The sequence below is a fragment of the Balaenoptera ricei genome, chromosome 9, assembly GCF_028023285.1.
Source record: "Balaenoptera ricei isolate mBalRic1 chromosome 9, mBalRic1.hap2, whole genome shotgun sequence".
NCBI lineage: Eukaryota > Metazoa > Chordata > Mammalia > Artiodactyla > Balaenopteridae > Balaenoptera > Balaenoptera ricei.
This window is the reverse complement of record NC_082647.1, coordinates 33,958,434-33,975,099: the sequence shown is the minus strand read 5'-3', so window position 1 is coordinate 33,975,099 and position 16,666 is coordinate 33,958,434. Positions and strand designations below refer to the sequence as shown.

The 16,666-nt window shown below is 40.7% G+C and overlaps 2 protein-coding genes and 1 pseudogene across 7 annotated transcripts in view; 1 reads left to right on the top strand and 2 right to left on the bottom strand.

Moving 5' to 3' along the window:
• Nucleotides 1-16,666, bottom strand: part of TFEC (transcription factor EC) — a 650,324-nt gene that overhangs the window by 503,846 nt on the left and 129,812 nt on the right. The gene's annotated exons all lie outside the window — the stretch shown is intronic.
• On the bottom strand, nt 1,698-2,605 carry LOC132371438 (mitochondrial carrier homolog 2-like; annotated as a pseudogene).
• CAV1 (caveolin 1) overlaps nt 10,179-16,666 on the top strand; it is a 32,780-nt gene continuing 26,292 nt past the window's right edge. Inside the window, exons 1-2 of one of the 4 annotated variants that reach the window (XM_059933549.1) lie at nt 10,179-10,272; nt 11,705-11,869. In XM_059933549.1, coding sequence (XP_059789532.1) covers nt 10,243-10,272; nt 11,705-11,869 — 195 coding nt within the window. In that variant the 5' untranslated portion in view covers nt 10,179-10,242. Of the gene's footprint in view, nt 10,273-10,468; nt 10,653-10,879; nt 11,000-11,704; nt 11,870-16,666 lie in introns of those variants that run through there. The other 3 variants (XM_059933548.1, XM_059933550.1, XM_059933551.1) reach the window with 3 other exon arrangements.

Sequence of the window (16,666 nt, the reverse complement as noted above, 5' to 3'; positions counted from 1 at the left end):
TGATATTGATTTCTTTAGAACTCTGTCTTAAATGATCTAACAAAGTTTAATATTCTTTCTGATTGAAACTTTGCAAATAGTGCACCAAAATAAAGAAATCACCAAATGAACATGTCTGCAAAAACAAACATTTTTTACATACATATTTTCTCACAAAGCAGTTGTGGTAAACTAGTCAATATCAAAATAGGGAGCCATATGTAAAATGAGAAGTCATGACACTGGAATATATAAAAAGAAGCATAAGATACAAGCAAGCCTTCCTCCCCAGTTTAGATATGACCGTGTTGAGGCAGTCACAGAAATAGCACACATTATTTATGGTTAGGTAATATAAACTAAATGAAATCTCCACGAATATCTAGCATATTTGATCAATTTCATGGTAGCCTCTGTGTGCAGGAGCCATGAAGAGAGTGGAAGGGGTGGGGGAGGTCCATGATCAAAGCATTGGAAATAAAACATCAAAAAAACTTTTTTATCATGTAGAAAAAACAAGTGAGCAATCAACTGAATTATTTATGTACATTTTATTTAGACAAGAGGAAGATCTTATGATAATTATAAATTTGAAAATAGACCCCTGAAAAAGAGCCAGAGTTGTTGATATTATTTATTCTAAATGTGAGTAAAGGGCCACATAAAAGATGAAAAATATTGTACAAAGAACGATTTTATTAAAATTATTTTTTTTCTGAGAGAAAGACTAAGTGGGGTCATCTTAAGTGATAATTTTATTAGAGTAGGCACACGCAGAAAGAATTGTGATCCTAAATATATTGAACAAGAGGAAATGGCAAAAAAGATCATAAACTATTTTTCATGTTAGAACTTTTGGAATGATGAGACAGATCAGATGCAGGCAGTCTCTATGCTGCACGATGAACTAGGGATTCATGTAAAGATTTCCATGATTTCATGATTCTTAGAGTTGAAGAAATATTCAGAATTGGAAAGGAAAATCCTCCCAGTCTTAAAATCTTCAATGAAGTTGGCCTAGCATGACATACTTTCTGTGCAGGGTAGGTTTGGGCTACTTTGAAGCCCTCCCTAAGGCCAATGCTGCCTCAGCTCTTGCCATAGCCAACATGTTTTGGGTGTGGCTAATGGGAGAATTTAATACAGCTCAACTCCTTTCGTAGCAAACAAACAAACAAACAAAGCAAAAAAAAAAAAAATCCAACAACAACAACAACAAAAACCCATCCTGGCTGCTGTCCAGTTTGTAATTCTTGATCTCACATTCCAAGAAGACTTCAGTTTATAGAAATGGAAAGAACTGCCAGTTCTCTGAAAGCAACTTGGCCAACTTAGCCTGTAGGGTTTCCCCTTAAAAGATGCTTCCTTCAATTTCCTTCAAATACTTCTTTAATAGTATGTTACTTCCTTTTCGGAGTTGGGATTCCCTGTAAGTCATCCAGGCTGCCTTACTACTGCTCTTCCTACGATGATGTACAAGCTCTGTTATGCATGTATTTGTGGAGGTTTTTCTTCATTCGTGGTTCTTATTTATGAGGATTTTTTGTTTTGTTTTGTTTTTTAGTTTATTTGCTGACATAACTTCTGCCTTTTTTTTCATTTTCCCAAGACTGAATGATTATTTAATAAAAAGCACGCCACACTGTATAGAAACCAACACTCTCTCCCATAATTCTGTGTATATGGGACTACAGAAATGTCACTGTCCCCGTCCCACATCTTCAAATTGACATTCTCAGGTCACAACAATAAGTCTTCCTAAAGGGGACCTTCTGGAAAAACAAGCTATTTCTTCGGCTCATATTTCCCTCTTTTTGTAGCAGGCACCAGCCATCTATCCAAGAAGTATATATTGGGGAGTAAGGAGGGCATCCATCAGCAAGCCCACAGCTGTTGACAGCCATAAGATTAGAGACAAGCACAAAGGGATAGGTCAACATACTGGCAAAAAATCCTGTGACAGCTAGGGAATAACTCATTTCATTCATGGGGGAAACCCCACCGTTTGGTGCAAGGACATTGATGAGGTAGGCCACTGAGTTACAGAGCCACAAAGAAATGATGTCACCTAGGAGGCGAGGAATAACACCCACAAAAAATCCTAGTATGCCCTCTTCCTGATAGATAGTTACTATGGAGTCACGAAGTCCATGGTACTTGGATTCTCTGCCAATGAACTGTACCATAGATCTCAGGGTGCTCACGTGAAAGGGATGAGTGATGAGAGTAGCAGCAGAAGAAGCCATTATCTCTCCAGTTGTCTCCTTGATAACTCGGTCAGAGATGAAACTTCTTTCTGTACATTTCCAAATCATGACTCCTCAACCTTGTCACACTACTGGTAATGTTGTAAAACTTTACCATGGACCACAGTTCCAAGGACCCCTGAACACAGTCTTGGAGTTAAGCCTGTGAACAACCCACGCTTCCCATGGATGCTTGCAATGTGCTGAGCCTAACAAAAAAGACCAGGAAGCTGACATACTTGCCGCCCCAAAATATTTCGTCCAACTGTTGGAGGAAGAGGCTCATATCCCACCTGGATGAGCACCTTCACATACAAGAGCAGCTGGGACAGGATGGTGAGACAAGAGCCCAGGAGCACCTGACTGGCCGCGTCCGCCATGATGGCACCCAATGAGGGACATACAGACTGAGCCACCAAGCAACGGAGACAGTCTGGGATCATGTGCCAGGGCCACGGGCTTCACTGGCCCGCCCTCGTGCACGCGCACTCACCCTCGCGCACCTCCCTGCCCAGCTTCTGCCTAACACCTCCCTAACACCTTCAGAGAATAAGCATTTTCAAGTTTCCCCAGAACGCTGCTTTTCAAAGTTTAATGTGCATACGAATAACCTGGCGATCTTGTTAAAATGCAGAGTCTGATTCAATAAATCTGGGATTGGACCTGAGATTCTGGTTTATAACAAGCTCCCAGCTGATGCTGCTGGTGATGGTGCAGGTCCCTTTGGGTAGCAAGGCCCTAGTAATTAGCTTGAGTAAGACATGGAGAGAGGTGAAGATGAAGTAGCTAAAGACAGAGAAAAGAAGAAACTGAAAGACAGATTATTTGACCCTCTGAAAAGATCCTAGGGCTTACCTGGTGGCGCAGTGGTTAAGAATCCGCCTGCCAATTCAGGGGACGCTGGTTCGAGCCCTCGTCCAGGAAGATCCCACATGCCCCAGAGCCACAACTACTGAAGCCCCCGGGCCTAGAGCCCGTGCTCCTCAGCAAGAGAAGCCACCGCAATGGGAAGCCCGTGCACGGTAACGAAGACCCAACAAAATCAAAAAAGAAAAAAGAAAAAAAAGATTCTACAGTCTGTCCCATAACTATAATCCCCCATACTAGCTTTAAAACACATTCACATTCCCTCTGAAGTAAGTTGAATTGATTGACAGTAAAGCCAGCAGTGCCGAATTAAACCCATCCTCCAGTATGTACAAAAGCTGATGTTACAGACCCAAATTTTCCCTGGAATTGGTTAAAAACAAAAAAAACCTTCAATATACTCAATATATAATTATAAGAAAGTAAAGTTCTCTATAAAGACCAGACCACTTAATAAATGGTTAATATGAACTGATATATACTTTTTGAAGAGTGAAATATTTTATGATTAAGCATTGTTGCCTCAAGGGGAGTGGTTGTAGACATAAATTTCCCCCAGGTAAAAGCAACTCCTGGTAAATAGTTTATTTACTAGGGAAAGGGCCAAAAGGAAGGAGTGTTTCCTTTGTTAAATAATGGAGCTCTGAAAAAGCCAGATGGGTTGGTTACAAAACAAAGGGCTTTTATAAAGGACTCCTCCCAAATATTTACATTAACTTAAGAAAAATATGAAAGTTTTACAGTGTATATCTCCTTATAATTTCATGGTAGTGTTCAGGGACTACTACCATTTTTATTCTTTATCACTTCATTAAAATAGAATTTTTAAATTAATCGTTTGTTAAAATAAAATATGTGATGTTCTAAATTTAGATTTACTTGTATGCTGTTTAAACACTCTACTAGTATACTATAAAATGCCATTTATCTCCGATATATATTATATTACATTATATATTATATTACATTTTGCTGTCCTATTAGGTTTTCTGAGCGTTAGTCACACTTTGAATAAGATTTGTGGAGTTTCCATATTTATAAAGGGTGATCAGAATTTTGTTTCACTTGAATAGGAGGAAATGTAGTCATTGTCCACATATCTGAAATTCTACTTCTCTCAACTAGATGTAACGTAGCAATCTGGCTCACCACTTGACACCAATTTTTCTGAAAAAATTGCTACACCCGAGCCTCATATTAAACATTTTCAATCTTGGATTAGCTAGGACTGTAATTAGCATTGCTTTTATTATTGATATAAATCTACCTAGGTTAAAGAAAAAATGAGCCAAATATTGTTATTTTTTATATCTTTTCACGCTTTCTGAACATATTATTCCTTGATTATATCAGTGTTTGGACTAAGAGTTCCTCTCTTTAATAAATGCTGGAACAATTATTTTGGTAGGGCTATTATCCAGTTATTAAAATAGTCAAGGTAGGTAGATCCCCCAATTTCATAGCAGTTAGTTCGATTTCTTATATGGTATCATGATGAAATGATGAATTGAACCTGGAATTTTAGCACAAATAAGAAAGAACACAATGTGATTTGTGTTCGCTTACATTTAGCATTTTCTCAATGTTTAGATTTACTTGCATGCTGACAAATCAGATTGTATTATGATTTTGTTTTTAATGTAATTTATGGGGGAAAAACTCAAGGAAAATTTACATATAAAAGAAAAAGGAAGTCTGTAAATTTTGAATATCCACTCTTAGAGACAAAATTTCGCTGCATTTTCGAAGAAAAATCACAAGTTTCATCATATTGAGTTCTAAATCTGGAACAATGATGATGACAATAAGATGGCCTAATTTTTGAAAGTAAGGTAGATTGTCAGCTGCTTTGAAAATCATATTCTGAAATCTTATTTCAATAATACTGAATAACCAGTCAGATTGATTTGGTCTTGAATAACAAAGATTTGATAGGAAAATTATATAGCAAACTGATACAGTAAAAGCTAAAGACTAAAGATATTATTCCACCATCAATATTTTGAGCTAATTAGAAGGATAGAAGCCTTAATATAAGGCTATCAATGAAATATAAACGTTGGCAGAAGTTCTAAAGTTACATATTTGGAATTTGAACTTGAGGGTTTGTTATAATTCAGAAAGACCAGATAGATCTTATATGTCACCAGCAAAATCTTACCAGGATTATGTTTTCTTCCAGTTTATTGAGATATAATCAATATACAGCACTATATAAGTTTAAGGTATATAGCATGATGATACATACATCATGAAATGATTATCCCAATAAGTTCAGTGAACATTCATCATTTACTATAGATATAAAATTAAAGAAATAGGAAAAAAAGGTTTTTCCTCGTGATGAGAACTCAAGGTTTACTCTTTTAACAATTTCCATATATAACATACAGCAGCGTTAATTATGTTTATCACTCACACATTACATCTCTATTACTCTTATAACTGGAAGTTTGTACCTTTTGACTAGCTTCATCTAATTCCCCCTCCAACGGAAAGAGGAAAACTAGTGAATGATGACACTTTTGAAATGTTTACTGATGTTCTTTTCTGGATGCCCATGGAGCCTTCCCCTACCTCACCTCCCACCATACCTAGGGAAGGATTATTACAACGAAAAAGCAGAGATAAGGCTTCTCTTGATTCCAAAAGGCTTGGTCCTGGGGGAATTCGGGGCATTAAAGAAATTGAGTGATATATGAGCAAGGCTTCCTGCTCAAGGGAGACGAAATTAGGAAAATAAGCAAAGTAATTTTTGACACATGTGCATCCCTAGCATGAACCCAGATAAAGGAGGATCTAAGAGCAGAGGTACTTGTGCCTCCTGCTTCTGAGTAGGGCCTGTAGAGATAGCAACCCTCTAGAGTTCCTCTGCACGGTGGTAGGGCATTTATTCTGTTCTCTACACCACATTTACCATAGGAGGCTCCGTGATGCTGCATCAGGCCTGCCCACCCAGATTCATCAGACTTGAAAAGAGCCCCAAGAAAAGGACAGAAGTAGCAAAAGGTGTCTCTAGCCCTAAGGGTCATACTGAATCAGCATGAGGACATTATAGCAGCATCCTGAACGGACCAATGACAGACAGGATATGTACCTATCAGCAGATCCAAGATGTACAACTAAGGAAGAGACTCTCCTCCACAGACCCACCCTGGGACTCCTTGGCAATAAGCCCCTGGAATTTAGATGCAATACAACCTTAACAAAATGGAAGAAACTAGGACTTGATTGAGGTGAAGGTTCTGCCACATGAAGGAATGGGGTTTGTAAAAGAAATTAAGTTCAGTTATTAAAAAAAGAGAAAGTTATACCTCAGAGGGGACCTGAATAATATCTATGTTTTCCACTTTAAAAATCTGAAGCAAACCAGGCAAAACAAAATTATTTGATCAGGCTTATGGTGAGTGTTCATTACACTATTTGGTTGAACTATTTTACAATAAAAATACTATAAAAGAAAATACATTTATTCCAATCCTGAATCTGTGGACTGAAATTTGTCTCCTTAACCCTAGCATCTGTTTTGATTTAGGCAGTATCCTCAGTGGTTTAAATGCATCACCTCATTGAATGTTCACAGCACCCCTCTTGGGTAGATGTCAATTATATTTTTCATTTTACAAATAAAGAAAATAAAGCTAATTTAAAGAAACAGTATAAAAAGAATACTTTTTCAGCCATCTTGATCAGATTTTTAAGATGTAGAAATAGTTGTCCTTTTTTTTTTAAAGAAAATAAATAGAAAAAAATCATTTAAGAGAGTCAAAATGGAAAGACCAATGAATTCCTCAAACTGAGGAAGATTCCAGTGAGGCCTTCAAACCAGAACAGGGATAGGAAGGGACTGGGTGATGAGGCAAAGTCTTCTTCTAGAAAGCCATTTCTTTCCATGTATAAAATGGAATGTATGGAAGAAGGTATGGCAGGTATGGGAAGAAGGCCTGAATGGGATCTGGGGTATGGGGGTGAATAGGGGAAGGTATGAGAGGTGGTGATGGTGAAAACAGGGTAAATACTCAGCTGAAACACAGATTGTAAAAATATTGCCATTTATGTACTTGCGTATAAATAGTCACTGCTCTAAAATGTACTCCCTCCCCTCTTGTCCTTCTCCCAAGGGCCCCCAACTCCCAGTAAGCCAGCAGCTAGCCGGCAGGACACTAAGGCACAACTCCAGAGCTGTGACTCAAGCCTAGAATGACTGCTTGGTGGCTCTGTCATACTAGTTATTAAATTGTTTTTATATCACACCTAGTGATAATCCTTATTATAATCTAAGCTACACTCCCTTTTTTGAACTCATCAACAAAGGCACATTTGGGCAGTATCAAGCTTCTGAGTGTTGAGAAATCTTGGAAAGGTGACTGCTTTTTTAAACCTTCATATCATTATAAGTGGTCAAACCTTAGACTCCTAATCCTGGAGCGGGAATTAGATGAAGCCAGCTGAGAGTATGAAGAGGACCTAGGGTGGAAGGGATGGGAAGAGGAAGCTGTGCTCAGGGGTTAGGGGGCCTAGAGAAAGAGATGAGAGAACACAAAAGACAACTTCACAGTATTACCACAGCCTTCCATGTCATTACACTACTTAAGAATCCCACGCCCCGTAAGTTGTTAACAGGTGCTATAGTTATTTATGAATTTTAAAATGTTTCATTGCCCCACAGAACTCCTTAAGAACACATCATTTTCATGTACTTAAACTTCAGTTTCCTTATTTTGAAGATGGCTGGTTTGATGATCTGTGTCCTTTCAGCTCTCTATATAATAACATATAATGCATGAGCTGACCTTTAAGGCTGCTTCCTAAAAAAAAAAAAGTAGAGGGCAAATGAGTTGCCATTTACCCATTTTTTTTTTTAGTAAATGATTTGGAGAAGTTATTAACTTGCCTCTAAGCCTAAAGTTATCTCTGTGGGTATCAAAGAAAAAATATATATATTTTTATATCATCTATTCATTTCAAATCTCTGCTAACAGTGTTCTACTTCATCTTTTCTTTGTATCTCATAAAGCTGGATGGAGCCAATTATCCCAATCAGCTATTATAACGAGAATATGATCTGTTTCTCTTTGGTGCCAGCTTCTTGTTGGGGCAGGTTAATGAAGAGTTTGTGGTTTTTCCTCTCATTAGGAATTCATTTTGGCATTGACAACGCTTCACTGATCATTATGATTCCATGTGCTGTGCTGACTTTGGGGTGGACTTCCCCAGGGAGGCTGCTTTCCCTCCTTTGAGTGCTAGTTAAGCATTCACTCACAGGCCTCGCCACAAAGTTCATTCCTTGCTGGAATGCAGGACATGCTCTCTCCCTGTTCCTGTTGACTTTTTTCACAGTCAAGATTACTCATTGCAGCTGAAGACTGAATAACAAAAGATGGGAAACAGCTTCCACATTTTTCCATAGAACAAAACTCAACTGCTTTGCAGCCAACATTTTTATGAAGGAGGAGTTAGAGGAACAGCAATCTTTTCGCAGTCATTAGAGGTAGACTAGGCACTACACAACACACTGACCCTGACACCTCCCTTTTCTAGAATATCATGTTTGTTAACATGTCATCTGTTCAAAGCATTTAGAAATGCAATTTGGCAGAAGTAAAATTAAGAAAACCCAACTTTGGGAAGATCTTTAGTATTCTAATGATGACTAGTCAGCATAATTAAAGTCATGCCAACATTTGTGACATTTTCCCTGCCATCTAGTTGAAATTGATCTTTTCTTCAAAAACTGTATTGCCTTTCTGCTATCAACAATAACAAAAACCTGTGCTTTGTCATTCTCTTTTATATGTTTATGTCTTCTCTCCACCTTGATAATCAAGTCTAGGAGTTCCATCCTCTATTTCCCTTTCTCCTCCTCCTTTTGTGTCCATCCCCATTTTCCCTTTTCTAGACTGCCAGTATTTTTAATATATCCTGTGCCCTTTCAGGTATAGTCCCAGCTTTTTCATTTCAAGTCATAATTTGACTTTCGATTGCATGTGGAACATAATGCAAAATGTCCTTTCCATTTTTGGATGGTGAATTTCCTTATTATTGCCCCAAAGTAAAATGACTGATTATTGCTCAATTCATCTTGTGCCACTTTATAATAAGGTAAAGAAAACCCCGATTTAGGAACAGATAAAATATTTTCATTGCTAACAACTTTTTTTAAAATTCTAATCAATTACTAGAAAAACTAAGCCTCTTCTAACTCACAGCCAAGCACTTAAAAAAAAAAAAAAAAGAATCTTCTCTGGTAAACTTGAAACTCCAATTAAATATTTGTACAATTGTAAATATTTTATGTATTTTGTAAATACGGCATCACCTGTTTCCTTTGTTCCAAGGGAAAAGAAGTAATAAATTAATAGAAAAGTTAAATATTTTTATTTCTTATTTCAAAGCATTTGAGAGACATTTCAGAAGCGGTTGGTAAACGTTAAATTCTGCATGCCTGCTTCTCCAAGTTTCCATCCACACAGACTAGATGTAAACCAGTGTCACCAAAAGCACACCACACACGCACCCACACAGATTCCTTCCTTGTGTTTAGATATGAAATGCACCTAAAGGTTCCGGGTCATTTTTCATCCCTTCCTCTGTGAAACAGGGAGGTAGTTGTGTCTTAAGCAGCGATGGAACGTGGGCGATGAGAAGAAAAGGCTTAGAACAGGGCAGAATTCTTTCTGAAGCTCGGTTGCCCATACTGGGCATCTCTGCAGGCAGTCGACTTCCTCCACTCCCCACCCCTGTTGGGATGATGCACTGAGAAAACATTAGCTCCCCCACCCCCAGACGCCTCTCAGTGGCTTATAGTTGGAAAAATGTTGCCCCAGGTTTAAAATATCTGCCCAAGCAGCCCAGCCGGTGAAAACGCTTTCTCATTGCTCTTTATTCCCGGCGAGCGCTCCCCGCCCTCTGCTGCCAAAACCTTGGGGATGTGCCTAGACCCGGCGCAGCGCAAATCCCGGCCAACCGCGAGCAGAACAAACCCTTGGCGGAGAGCCAGGAGGCTCCCTCCCAGCCACCGCCATCCCCCCCCCGCCAGAGCCTCCCCCCCCCCCGCTCCCCCATACAATACAAGATCTTCCTTCCTCAGTTCCCTTAAATCACAGCCCAGGGAAATCTCCTCAGAGCCTTCATCCAGCCACGGGCCAGAATGTCGGGGGGCAAATACGTAGACTCAGAGGTAGGCTCGGGTGGGTGTGCTCCGGGATCGCGGCGCGCAAGAAGTGCTGCTTCTGCTATCTCCCACTCCAAATATTCCGACTGCTTTGCTTGCCCCAGCCCTCTCTCGACGTCGGAGCACTCCTCTCCCCTGGCATTGCTGAGGAATGCGCCTGGGCGGGGAGGTCAAGAGGAGGCAGGAATGTTTTATGTTTTCCTGTTAGGAAGGGGGCCAAGGCAGCCCCTAAGCTAGAGGATCGCGGAAAAGGGGGTCGTCGGGGTCCTCAAGTTGAGTCTGCCAGACCGAGGGCGCGTTTCTTAATGGCTCAGGGGCACTGCCTTTTTGCGGGACCCCCACGGTCCGGCCCCAGTCTGCTGGGAGGCAGAGAGCCAGAGCAGAGGGTGAGAGCTCATTCACTCGCAGTCTTGGGGACAGTCCCCCCGACTCCCCGCCAGGCGCCTGAACCGGCTGGCCGGGGCGACAGCGCGCGTCTTGTCTGCACTTTCCAAAGCTCTTGGGCCACCTCAAGAACTCTTCCTGCATCTCGGCGCCTGGCAGGGGTGTTTGGAGAGGAGCGGACCTCCCCTCCCCCTAACTACCACTCCCCCCCCCCCGCCCCCTTCCAACCACCTCCCGGCGCTCGGTCTCCGCCTGGGTGTGGAGACCTCTTTTTCCCAAACTCAGCCGCCGTTCAGCGACCGGCCGGCAGCCTGGGAGTGACCTGAGGGTGGGTCGGGGGGTTGTGCAGGTTAGATACCGTTCTAGAGAGTTTAGGAGGGTCTGACACTTGTCTCTACCCAAAGATGGGGGATGCGGGATTGTGAGCACCAGGGGAGTGGTGGGAGCTGCGCAGGAACAGAGACTGCAAAGGGAGGGTGCGGGATGCGGGCAGGTGCGAAGGATACTCGGCTAGGAAGGAACGAAAATGGGGACACTCCATGGGTCGGGGGGTTCCAAATGGGTCTTAAGGATGAAGCCAGAAGGGATTATGTAGAGAGAAGGGAAATGGAGGCCAGGGACGGAAACAGGTGAAGAGCTCAGGTAGAGGGTGGCGTGGCGGAGAGAGGGGCTGGAGAAAAGTCGGAAGTCTGGTCCTCTCCCCTGCGGGGGTCTCCGCGGGGTGCCGCGGGCAGGACGTGCGCAGGGCTGAGGCCGGGGCGGACCGCACGGCGGGGTTTGCCCTGACCCCTGGCGGTGGCGGGCGGGGGAGGCAGGAGCTCCCTGCCTGGTACCGAGGGGTGTGGTGTCCTCTCCTCGATCCTCTTAAAAAGCTTGCGGCGCCAAGGAGTTTACTGTGCGCGGAGCCACCGCTTCCGAAGCGGTTAGTTCGATTTTGAGCCTCGAGGTTTGCCGCGCTACTAGGCTGCCTTTTCTGATCGCCGGTTTTTCTTTTTGAAATTTTCTTCCCACCGCCGGTGCCACCCTCCCCCTCCTGGCCGTCCGCCCTCCGCAGGGACATCTCTACACTGTTCCCATCCGGGAACAGGGCAACATCTACAAGCCCAACAACAAGGCCATGGCAGAAGAGATGAACGAGAAGCAAGTGTACGACGCGCACACCAAGGAGATCGACCTGGTCAACCGCGACCCCAAGCATCTCAACGACGACGTGGTCAAGGTAAGGTGAGGCGGCCAGCAAGGAAGGGATGTGCCCCGAGAAGACGCTGAGAGGGCCGGGACAGCTCTCCTCTGTCTGGCCAGCAGCCTGTGTATCTTTCCCTGTCTTTGCCACACACTCACCATTTTCTGGGCTTGATGTGCGGGAACTCCCGCGGTCGTCAGAAATGTTACACCTCCCCTCCCCGCTCCTGCCGGTTAGTTCAGCTGGAATTTAGCTAACTTGAGTTTTGTAGGAGTTCATTTAACTGCACCCTTCTCCTGGCAAATGAATCTCTGGATCTCAGCAAGAGACAGCCCCGCACTCCTTGAGAGGGTGAGATGTTTGCGCTGCAGGTCACCCTTTTTCCGTTTTCAGGTTGAAAGTCTAAGTGAGGGGTGGCGCTCCACTGTATATAGAATTAAGCAGTGAGATCGTTTGGTAAGGTCTTGTGCCAAAGGTGACAACCGGAATACTAAGTGAGCAGGTTCCCTCAGCTAAAATTAAGATAACCTGAAGTGATTTTCTTAAAAATAACAAAGTAGGTAGAAATGCTTCTGACTAAAGATGAAATATATATATGTGTGTGTGTGTATATATATGTATATATATACAGAATAGAATCAAATATTTAATATTTATATGAAGGGTATTTAACTGGAAAAACATGGCGCTTGTTGTACACAGCTATGCATATTTACACAACCAAAATAATATGTGCCTTTTGATTTCTCCTATAGACCTCTAGTTAGGTGTGGAAAGTTGCTTCTTTAGTGACTGCTTGGGTAAGCCTTCCCTGAGCTAATGGGACGTTCAGGTTGGAGTTCCTTTTTATACTTTAAGGATGTGCTTGGTGAGATTAAAAATAGGTTAACTGAATGGGTATTGGCTAAACTTCGATCTGACTGGGTGGTCAGTTTTTGATTATGATTATGTTACTCAACTTTGACCCTTTGAACAAATCTCATCAGAGGAATTTGTTGCTTAAACCCATCTTGATTGGGAAATCATAGGCCTGAGCCATCCTTGGCAGAGGGTTTTCTTTCAGGAAGGGGGATGACCAAGGAAATTCCTGGCCTGGAAGATTAAAGTGTGAAGACCCCCAGAGCAGCCAATGGGGTGGGTGAGCAGTTTCCACCCACCCAGCCTCCTATCCAGGATGGGAGGGGCCATAGTTCAGAGACTGTTCACATTTATGGATAATATATTTCAAAAAGGGGAACAATTTAATCTGTAACTGGAAGGAAAATGTAACTGTCAGAATTGACTCTCTTGGCTTGCTGGTGGAGGAAAAAGGAAAATTGGAGCTTTAGCAGGCTTTTCTACTAGCCAGATTATGGAATATTTAAAAGCAGCAGTAATAACAAAAATAGCTTATAACTAGAAATTAGAATTGCTAAAAACTATTTACTAAAAACATTGCCTTAAAGGAGGAAAGGGCATTTTTGCTTGTTTCCCTTCTCACGTAGCTTTGGACAAGAAGGAAAAGTGCCAGGAAAAGATGCAGATTTCAGAAGGGCCTAGCTTCATTAGAGCCTCCCTGGTGTTCCACTGCAGTGTTGAGTGGGATTCCTGAAGCAAGTGAACCTCCCAGGATGAGTCAGAGAAGCCAGCAGTGTAGATGTGGGTCTCCACACATAGCATGACTAAGTTGAGAAAGAAAGGCCCCACTGGGAAAAGAGACTTCAACACAAATGGAAAAAAGGCATAACAGACTTAGTGGAAATAGTTTACAAAATAGCATTTCAAAGAGCAAGTGTGGGGATCCTCATATTAAAGAAATTAAAAGGAAGAGTTAGAACAAGCTTCTGCTGGCCTAGAGAAAGCAAACCCCACCCACTTGCTCATAGAACTGTGAGCAAAACAAGACAATCAGACAGAAAAATCTACCTCGAGAAGAATTTGGTAGGCCCACTTACTCAGATGTCTTGCTTAAAGAGGCCTTCAGAGAATGCCCTGCAAAGAGAGACGCAAAGTGTACATCTGCCAGTAGGGCCAGGAAAGGGGGCCTACACCCAATGGAGACTCCTATTTTATAATTTTTTTTCTTTGAACCCAAGCACAAATGTAATGATAGAAACAGTGATGATCCTCTCCGTGTTACCGAGACAGTAAATAATAAATTTCTCTAAATTTTACTTTTGATTACATAGACTTCTTAAAATAATAAAGACACCCAAATCTTCACTCTTAATGCATGGTAGCTTAAAACTTCACATGATAATAAAGAAACAGTGGCCAACTGAATCTACTGTTAGAGTTATCAAATCAGGTAAGAAAAGGTATGTTCTAAAAGCAAGCAGCTCTGTAAAAGCTGCCAATTCTGTCCGATTCTATAGTCACTAGCCACTTTTGGCTATTTCCATTTAAATTCCAAGTAATTAACATTAAATACAATTTAAAATACAGTCTTCGGTCACACTAGCTACATTTTGAGTTCTCAACACTTAAGGCTAGTAGCTACCGTATTGGACAGCACAGATTTAGAACACTTCCACCTTCATGGAAATTACTATTGGACAGCATTGGACTAAAGTGTTCATTCTCTATATATTAAAAATGTCCCCATACCAAGTTTAGAAACTTGTAGATGGAGAAGAAATGAAACACTGATTTACAGTGTGAGGAGCAGCATAGTGTATCTGCACAGTATCCTTTAAGTCCCATAAAACAGCTATTTAGGGCAGGGAAGAAAACTCAGAAGATGGATGTGCTGTGAATTTATACTTTAAGAAGGTAGAGTATTATCACCTATTCCACTAGTAATAATGACATAAATTAGACTGAACAATTTAGTTCCAATAAAGTTGGTTTCTTATTTCACTAAAGGTTTGCTACACCATATTATGAGATGTCTGTATAGACATTTATTGAGAAAAAGAGTAAGTTATGAACGCTTTTTAAAATTTCTTCTAATTAAAATGGTCATACCTTCAGACTGTCCATTCTCCCTCTGAGATTTCTATGTTTTCTTATGCTCACATTTCATTCATATGTTTATTATGTACTATTTTGATTTTCTAATAAAGAAAATGGCTTCAAATTTATGATTCTGATATCACATTAGCCATCAATTTGTTAAACTCATCATATGCTAGACAAGACACTGTGCTACGTACTACAAAGTGTAATTCCTAAAATAAGTCCTAGAAATCACAAAGATTAGAGTTAGTGAAGACAAGATGCGTACAGATTAAAAATACACACACAAACACACACACACACAATATCACAACAGTAAGTCACTTCCAAATGCTATCTAATTGGTCCTTTTTTTATTTGCCAGGAAACATATAACTAGATTTTTAAGTTTCATTAATCCATGTTACTTATTCTCTCTCACATATGGGTTTGAATTTTCACTTTCTTTTTTCAACTGGCATGATTTTTTATGTGGTCTCTATTGTAAGGTTTCTCATTATCATTTTGGAAATATACCAAATATATACTATAATAAATCAAAAGTAAGTAGTATTGAATATTGCATAATAAAAAGTTTATTTAAAAGTGAATCATATTAATTATCTTGATCTTGGTAATCATTTACAATATGGATGTACATCAAGTCATCATGTTGTACACTTTAAATATTATATTTGTCAATTATTCCTCAATAAAGGTTTTTTGAAAGTGAATGGTACTGATATTAAGTGTTAGGGCGACCCTACTTGGATAGGGCATTAGGGTGAGAGAAGGATGCATTATAGATAGTTTAATGGAGAAGGGCATGAAGAAGGTGCAATGTGAGTTGGGTCATAATGAACAGATGGAATGCAAATAGCTGAGAAAAGTACAGGAGGACATTCTAAATGACAAGGCATGGAGATGGGAATGTCACACACAGGGCATAAGTCTGGAAGGTTTAGCAGCCCATTTTGATTGAAATTAGAGTTCATGTGGCATAGTGGTAGGTCATAGAGATGAAACGACTGATCGTGGCCAGATGATAGAATCCTGAATCCAGTACTCCTGATAAGTTTGAACTTTATCATGTCAGCAGTGGGAAGCCAAGAAGACTTCAAGCTTGGAATGACATGATGAAGGTGGGCTCTTTGGAAGATGACTGGTTAAGGTACAGGATGTAATAAAAGGTAGCCAGTCTGGATGAGGAGCAAACAGTTACGATGTAATTGCATCATGGTCTGGACATGAAATGAGAAGAACAGTATGCGGTGGCACTGGGAATAAAACCATACAGGCGCAAAATGACAGAATTTTAGAATTGGAAGAGAATGTAGTGGTTACCAGGTTAACCTCCAATTCCTTTTTTTAACATTAAGAGAAACTTAAGGGTTAAAAAAGTTTAAATTTCTATCCACGTTTTCACATGGTTAGTGTCCAAAACAGATATTTTGAAATATATCATAAGGCATGAATAGATAAGATTATGTGATTTTCATGGATTATTGTCATGAGAGGAGAAATGAGCTGAGATGATTCTGAGCCTAGCTCTGAGACAAATCAGTACATCTGAGAGGAAATCTTTGTTGAAAATAAAAATACGCATTTGTAACTTTCTTTTCTAAAATGTGAATGTAATGATTCTTAAATATACACGGATACAAAATTTCCTTTAGCAGTCAAGAAAAGGGATGCACATGGTAATCAGTTTGGGTTTCAAAATAATGGCCTAATGCCGCCATGATCCCTTTCAACTATAAAGCATTCTAGAGCAATTAGTAATTAATATCAATATAACAGAGATTTTAAATTTCATGTTTGCTCGATATAATCAAAGCATAAAATTTAAAAGGTCAGACTGGCCCAAAGCACTCAGCACCATGTTAATAGTCTCTTCTGTTGGAATTGGTATTGGTT